This window comes from Myxocyprinus asiaticus, chromosome 40 (assembly GCF_019703515.2).
Source record: "Myxocyprinus asiaticus isolate MX2 ecotype Aquarium Trade chromosome 40, UBuf_Myxa_2, whole genome shotgun sequence".
Taxonomy (NCBI): domain Eukaryota; kingdom Metazoa; phylum Chordata; class Actinopteri; order Cypriniformes; family Catostomidae; genus Myxocyprinus; species Myxocyprinus asiaticus.
Window position 1 is genome coordinate 37,385,054 of NC_059383.1, and position 8,747 is coordinate 37,393,800.

Genomic DNA, 8,747 nt, shown 5'->3' on the forward strand with positions numbered 1-8,747 from the left:
TTTAAAATGCTATACCATACAGAAAAAACTTGAATAAGATGTCTTTGTGATTTGACATTTGTAATATGATTATTCTGACAACGACGTCACTGGCATGGCTGCCCCCATCCGACAGACAGTTAGCACATGACCGCACAAAGCGCGAGTCACAGCAACACATCAGGAAGATTATGCTTCTAAATTACGGCGAAAGGGGTAAGATGAACCGTCCTTTGGTGTTACTTGGTCTTTCTGTGTTTACTTACAGTACACGCTTTGGTGTAGCAGTGAATGAGCTGTTATTTTTACTGGATCCTGCATAAAGAGCCCATCACTCTCTCTGCTTCTGTCAAACACTATAGATCCTATAAAATACTATGAACCAGAATCGCTTTGGACATGTCCCTTACTATTAAGATTCTGTGTTAAGTCCGACAATTCCTATTCAAATGGCATAACATGGATGAATTTGCATTATATTCATGCATTAATAATCTAATGTGCTTATAATTGATTCAGGTGCATGCCGTCAAAACAATCTTTTTTAATAGTATTTTCTGTATACTTGTAAAGCAGAATTATAAGATTGTTATTCATTGCATTTTATCATTTTTTACACTGATATTTTAAATTAAGGCACAGTGAGGTAAATCTAGTACAGTATTTATTAGGGCTAGGTATGGTCAGCCACCTCAAGATACCATACACATGTCACGATTCGATATTTATCGCGATACATCACGATATTATGATTAGATTTCGATTTTAATTTCAATTAATTTGGGTATATTTCAGTTATAATGTACATTTTGCTTACGTAAAGTATGAAATAAATGATCTTTTAGCTAATTCTGTTATTCATTATACAGTGGGCCCTTTAACTTGTTAAATTACGGCCATATACATTTAAAAAAATATATATTTTATCATTAGTTTTTAATCATTTTGGTGACATTTTAGCTTTTAAAAAAAATAGAATCCATGTATTACATCAATAAATATGATTTACAAAAATTGAATATATTATATTGTGTATATACAGTATATTGTTACATGTTTGTTGTTTTCATGCCTAATTTATACTATTTACAATTATTTACTTTGATATGTTGAACAAGTGCTAAAACGGTGTCTCTTTAAGACCAGTGGCATGGACTTTTGTTGTTTTTGATAAATATCTGGCTGTAGAGAACAGAAAGGATATTAAAAGAGACATTATTAAACAACAAATGGTTTGCTTGAATTTCGTCTTTGGACTCATATCACACAGAAAGAGTCAAAACTTTTACTCTCAGCACGCAGTGAAAAGATCTCGGTGCTGAACTTTTATGCCACTACACCACTCCAACACTGGTGAGTGAAATCTAAACAATTACCAGCCAGTGGATAATCACAGGCATTTTTTTGTCGCATGTGGGAAGAATTTACGCACACGATTGTAGAGGATCACAGATAGAAAGAAAAAGTGATCTTGGCATTTTAAGAATTGACATTGGGATCGTACAACTGAAGATTAAGGAGAAAATCAATATTTTTGCCCGGACCTAGATCCAATCATGTGAGATATGTCCAGCATGTCCGTGAGAGAAACCGTAAATCCTGCAGGATTAGTTTGTCTCTTTTGTGCCTCATAGAAGCATCTCTGACTGCACTGAAACTATCATCATCTATCACAATACATGTTTATTTTTTTCTCCCCAATTTGGAATGCCCAATTCCCAATGCGCTCTAAGTCCTCGTGGTGGCGTAGTGACTCGCCTCAATCCGGGTGGCGGAGGGTGAATCTCAGTTGCCTCCGCGTCTGAGACAGTCAATCTGTGCATCTTATCACGTGGCTTGTTAAGCGCGTCACCACGGAGACATAGCGCGTGTGGAGGCCCACGCTATACTCCGCGGCATCCACGCACAACTCGCCACGCGCCCCACCGAGAGCGAACCACATTATAGCGACCATGAGGAGGTTACCCCATGTGACTCTACCCTCCCTAGCGACCGGGCCAATTTGGTTGCTTAGGAGATCTGGCTGGAGTCACTCAGCCCACCCTGGATTCGAACTCGCGACTCCAGGGGTGGTAGTCAGCATCAATACTCGCTAAGCTACCCAGGACCCCACGATACATGGATTTAAGTATCGATACAATATTGTGAGAAAAAAGTATCGCGATATATCGGTATTTGATTGTATCGACACAGCCCTAGTATTTATATTAGGGGTGTAACAGTTCAAATTTCTCACAGTTTGGTTTGTATTACGGTTTTAGGATCATGGTTTCAGTACGGTTTGGTATTTTCTTTGTTTAGAAAAAAATATTACTGCCAAATCCAAAGAATAATCTATTTGGTAAACACTTCAACATGTTTGCGCTTAAATAACAATCATTGTTTTACAACAGTAACCATAGTTTAACCATGGCATTTGTAGTAAAATTATAGTAACCACAATATAAACATGGTTATTTTCATGGTTACAATATATAGTAAAATCATGATTACTATATAGAAACTACAGTATTACTGTTATAAAACCATGGTTAATTGTATCAAAACCATGATTTCTGCTCAGAAAACCATGGTGAGAGCAGTCATGGTTACTACAATATTACTATAGTAAAACCATGGTTAATTTCATCAGGGTCCTTAACTAAAAAAAACCATTTTCTCTAATTACTAAATCAACATTTTAACTTAATACCTACACTAATATGCTACATGCATCAACATAAAGTGCACTTCAAACTCATCTCAACTTATATTCTATATACGGAAGCTGTACACAGGGCCGTAGCAAGGAATTCTGGGCCCCGTGAAAATATATTGCTCTGGGCCCCTTACCTATTAAAAGAGAAACGCTTGGGGGGGCCTTCTCTATCAGCGGCTCGTTTTCTCCACTTGCCATTTTCAAATACACACAACGCGTGCAGAACAGTGATGTCATTAAGTTGACCCACGTGAAACACAGGCGGAGTGTATCCATCTACAGATCCATTCAGGTGCATTAGCGGAGGTTGTAACTGTGCAAAAGTCTGTTTCATGTTTTGTTTTCTTCACCAAACTTTGTGCTCCAGATGCGTCATTAAACTTGGGGTGAACCGACCGTGGTGCCTCGGTTTTTAACAGAGAACTGTTACACTCCTAATTTATATACTATATATATATATACATTGGCGGCCAAAAGTTTGGAATAATGTACAGAATTTGCTCTTATGGAAAGAAATTGGTACTTTTATCCACCAAAGTGGCATTCAACTGATCACAATGTATAGTCAGGACATTAATAACATGAAAAATTACTATTACAATTTGAAAAAAATGTTCAGAACTTCTTAAACTACTTCAAAGAGTTCTCATCAAAAAATCCTCCACGTGCAGCAATGACAGCTTTGCAGATCCTTGACATTCTAGCTGTCAGTTTGTTCAGATACTCAGGTGACATTTCACCCCACACTTCCTGTAGCACTTGCCATAGATGTGTCTGTCTTGTCGAGCACTTCTCACGCACCTTACAGTCTAGCTGATCTCACAAAAGCTCAATGGGGTTAAGATCAATAACACTCTTTTCCAATTATCTGTTGTCCAATGTCTGTGTTTCTTTGCCCACTCGAACCTTTTCTTTTTGTTTTTCTGTTTCAAAAGTGTCTTTTTCTTTGCAGTTCTTCCCATAAGGCCTGCACCCCTGAGTCTTCTCTTTACTGTTGTACATGAAACTGGTGTTGAGCGGGTAGAATTCAATGAAGCTGTCAGCTGAGGACATGTGAGGCATCTATTTCTCAAACTAGAGACTCTGATGTACTTATCCTCTTGTTTAGTTGTACATCTTGTCTTCCACATCTCTTTCTGTCCTTGTTAGGGTCAGTTGTCCTTTGTGTTTGAAGATTGTAGTGAACACCTTTGTATGAAATCTTCAAGCATTGTATAACCTTCATTCCTCAAAACAATGATTGACTGACGAGTTTCTAGAGAAAGCTGTTTCTTTTTTGCCATTTTGACCTAATATTGACCTTAAGACATGCCAGTCTATTGCATACTGTGACAACTCAAAAACAAACACAAAGACAATGTTAAGCTTCATTTAATGAACCAAATATCTCTCAACTGTGTTTGATATAATGGCAAGTGATTTTCTAGTATCAAATGATCAATTTATCATGATTACTCAAGGATAAGGTGTTGGAGTGATGGCTGCTGTCTAGATTTGATCAAAAATGACTTTTTTTCAAATAGTGATGGTGCTGTTTTTTACATCAGTAATGTCCTGACTATACTGTGTGATCAGGTGAATGCCACTTTGGTGAATTAAAGTACCAATTTCCTTCCGAAACAGCAAAATCTGTACATTATTCCAAACTTTTGGCTGCCAGTGTTTATACTAGAGATCACTGTGCCTTAATTTAAAATATCAGTGTTAAAAATCATTATTATTATTCATCACTGCAATGCCAGAGAATCAAGTTATCAAAACCAACTTATTTAACTTTTACTGACATAATTAATTCACTGTGTTTGGAAAACACTGATGTTGGGCATTCAGCTGTGCTAAAGTTCACTGTGTCTTGGGTTCAAAAGCAGTGGAGAAGTTTTGACATCATTTTTTAATTTAGCCGTGTCTGAATGTGAGCTCTCCACTCCTTTTGACAGTATGATTGTGTCTCAGAACAATGTGTACTGCCAACCTAGACAGAATTTTATGCATCATATGCCTATGATGTCCAAAAAATGCGGTCCGAATAGGGAGCTCACATATTTTTAGCCTATATGTACAGGTGCATCTCAATAAATTAGAATGTCGTGGAAAAGTTCATTTATTTGAGTAATTCAACTCAAATTGTGAAACTCGTGTATTAAATAAATTCAGTGCACACAGACTGAAGTAGTTTAAGTCTTTGGTTCTTTTAATTGTGATGATTTTGGCTCACATTTAACAAAAACCCACCAATTCACTATCTCAACAAATTAGAATATGGTGACATGCCAATCAGCTAATCAACTCAAAACACCTGCAAAGGTTTCCTGAGCCTTCAGAATGGTCTCTCAGTTTGGTTCACTAGGCTACACAATCATGGGGAAGACTGCTGATCTGACAGTTGTCCAGAAGACAATCATTGACACCCTTCACAAGGAGGGTAAGCCACAAACATTCATTGCCAAAGAAGCTGGCTGTTCACAGAGTGCTGTATCCAAGCATGTTAACAGAAAGTTGAGTGGAAGGAAAAAGTGTGGAAGAAAAAGATGCACAACCAACCGAGAGAACTGCAGCCTTATGATTGTCAAGCAAAATCGATTCAAGAATTTGGGTGAACTTCACAAGGAATGGACTGAGGCTGGGGTCAAGGCATCAAGAGCCACCACACACAGACATGTCAAGGAATTTGACTACAGTTGTCGTATTCCTCTTGTTAAGCCACTCCTGAACCACAGACAACGTCAGAGGCGTCTTACCTGGGCTAAGGAGAAGAAGAACTGGACTGTTGCCCAGCGGTCCAAAGTCCTCTTTTCAGATGAGAGCAAGTTTTGTATTTCATTTGGAAACCAAGGTCCTAGAGTCTGGAGGAAGGGTGGAGAAGCTCATAGCCCAAGTTGCTTGAAGTCCAGTGTTAAGTTTCCACAGTCTGTGATGATTTGGGGTGCAATGTCATCTGCTGGTGTTGGTCCATTGTGTTTTTTGAAAACCAAAGTCACTGCACCCGTTTACCAAGAAATTTTGGAGCACTTCATGCTTCCTTCTGCTAACCAGCTTTTTAAAGATGCTGATTTTATTTTCCAGCAGGATTTGGCACCTGCCCACACTGCCAAAAGCACCAAAAGTTGGTTAAATGACCATGGTGTTGGTGTGCTTGACTGGCCAGCAAACTCACCAGACCTGAACCCCATAGAGAATCTATGGGGTATTGTCAAGAGGAAAATGAGAAACAAGAAACCAAAAAATGCAGATGAGCTGAAGGCCACTGTCAAAGAAACCTGGGCTTCCATACCACCTCAGCAGTGCCACAAACTGATCACCTCCATGCCACGCCGAATTGAGGCAGTAATTAAAGCAAAAGGAGCCCCTACCAAGTATTGAGTCCATATACAGTAAATTAACATACTTTCCAGAAGGCCAACAATTCACTAAAAATGTTTTTTTTTTTTTTTATTGGTCTTATGATGTATTCTAATTTGTTGAGAGTGAATTGGTGGGTTTTTGTTAAATGTGAGCCAAAATCATCACAATTAAAAGAACCAAAGACTTAAACTACTTCAGTCTATGTGCACTGAATTTATTTAATACACGAGTTTCACAATTTGAGTTGAATTACTGAAATAAATGAACTTTTCCACGACATTCTAATTTATTGAGATGCACCTGTAGGTGCCATTCATTTGTTCTGAGTGATATTGAGTAATAATGACTCTTATGAAAACACGGTGTTTCCATTAAACATGACAAAGAAAAGAAAATATTTAAAAAATAATAATAATAATGGTAGTACAATGCAGTGTCAGAAATACATTTTTTTTTTTTTTTAATAAGGGGCAATACTTGCCTCTTGGAATTCATTTTTAGGGGCATTTTCACCTTTATGAGGGCATGTTTTTTCTAACCACATAAAAGCACTCAGTGTGTCATCCTTTAATGTGAAATACTTTAAAATACTTTAATCAGTACGATAACGTAAATATTTAATCTGAGTAACTAGATTGTTGCGGAGAAATTAAACTTGATCAGCATTAATTTTGTATGATAATATATTTATTTAACTAAGCCTAGAATAATATTTTTCAGATGATAAAAATTAATTATGGGAAGAATCAGACATTAAGGAGGGCTCAGGGCAAATATGCACTGAAAGTTACCCCTGAAATTCAAAATAAGGGGGCCAAAAAATGCTAAAAAGTTCAGTGAGAGGTAATACATTCTAGTCATTTATAATACTATTTATACTTATATCATTATTCATATTGTTACAATCTAGTTATTGTTATTGAGAATTTAAGTTAATTGATTAATTACATTTAAGTATTTCACAAAGTATGACGCCATATATTTTTCTAGTTAGAAAAAAGTTTCCCTTTAAAAGGTAAAACTAAGGGGCAAATATTGCCTCCAAGAAAAGTTAATTTCTGACACTGCTTACAGGACATTTTTGTGCCCATATTTTGAATTTTGGGGGTATTTTCTGCCCTGAGACCCCATTCATTTCTGACCCTGGTACCATGTTACTTTTTGTAAGTGAAAGAGAATTCATATTATGAGGGGAAAAAAGCTTAAATTTGAGGGTAATTGTAATTTCTTAACTATTTACAATTACACAGTGATTACCTCCATGGTTCCCCCCAAAAAAAGAGAGAGAGAATAAAAAGGTATGTGTTTGTCAGAAAAAAATGCTCTTAAAGTTTTTAAAAGTAAAAAGTAAAAAAAAAGGGAAAACATTTAGTTCTAGTTAATAAATTGACTGAATGTGTTTAATGGTTGCTAAATTGTGTATGTCTAACAATATTATATTTCGATGTGTTTCTTCCAATCCAGGCCTATTCTGATGTGTGCAGGAGGAAAAAGTGTGGACAATGTTTGTGTTTGTGCCTGGAAGTTTCTGACAGATTCGGCTCCTCCCCTTCCATCTCTGAAAACTCCAACTCTATGAAACGTTGAAGTTGCACACTCATTCCGCAATCATGCAGACGGATCCCGTATTAGTCGAATCCGCAGTGGTGTTCGCCATAGTTGTTTCCGTCCATGTGGCCGTTTGGAATCAGCTGTCCTGGTGCTGTATTGCTCTGGCCGTCCAGGCTTTCTACATGCAGCACAAATGGGACCGCCTCCTTCGCACCGGCGCCGCCATATTCCAGTTCCGTCCCGCGGCCAACAGCGGTATCTTACCAGCCAGCATGGTGCTGCCGCTACTTGGTCTCGCCTTGAGGGTGCGCTGCGTTGCAGTTGGAAACATCTACTTTGAACGCTTCGCCATGGTGATAACGGTAATCGGTATGATGTTGGTGCTGTTTCTGTCACTTATAGCACTGGGCATCACGCGGCCGGTACCCACGAACACCTGTGTTATAGCTGGCATCGCAGGCGCCACCATCCTGTACACAGTGAAGCAAACACTGACCGTTTCAGAGGTGATTGAAGTCTTGGAGGTGTTGTTGATATTTGTGTACCTAAGTTTGATCCTGTTGTACCTGCTTCCACGCTGCTTCACGCCCGGCGAAGCGCTCCTCATCCTTGGCGGGATTAGTTTAATTATCAACCAGCTAATCAAGCGATCTTTAGCATCGTCTGAGAATGCAAAAGGCGACCCACTTCCGTTCTTCCTCCCGGTTGCCGTGTTGGGCTTCGTGCTGTTGGGAATCTTCTTTGCTGTGCTTTTCATATTCATGGAATCAGAAACATTGGCAGCTTCTTTATTCTTCCATACTATGACGGCCGTTTTGGGGTTGGGTTTATTGGTGCCCTGGTTGTCGCTGCTCACCCAGCATCACCCCATCACCTGGTTGCTACATTTCCTCACCCAGAGCAACACTCGACTCTGGCTTATTGCATTCTGGGCAGCCCTGGTGCTATTGGCAGTTGCTGTGGTGATGCATCAAAACAGCCATCGCTCAAGCGGGAGTAAGAAACACCAGGCATCAACGACAGTGCGGAAATATTTCCACTTCCTTACCGTGTTGACCTTCGCCCCTGGACTGGCCCTCGACCGCCCCCTGCTTCATCTAGCTGCGGTCGGATGCCTCTCAGCATTCCTTTTCTTGGAATTCGTTCGCTATTTCCGAATCCGACCACTTGGCCCTCC

General features: G+C 39.0%; 1 protein-coding gene across 1 annotated transcript in view; it reads left to right on the forward strand.

Moving 5' to 3' along the window:
• Positions 1–109: 109 nt before the first annotated feature.
• The window catches only part of LOC127431174 (dolichol kinase-like), a 9,581-nt gene continuing 943 nt past the window's right edge, over positions 110–8,747 (forward strand). Inside the window, exons 1-2 of the mRNA XM_051681479.1 lie at positions 110–195; positions 7,484–8,747. The exon at positions 7,484–8,747 is cut by the window's right edge and continues 943 nt beyond it. Of these exons, the coding sequence (XP_051537439.1) occupies positions 7,630–8,747 (1,118 nt within the window). The 5' untranslated portion in view covers positions 110–195; positions 7,484–7,629. The remainder of the gene's footprint in view (positions 196–7,483) is intronic.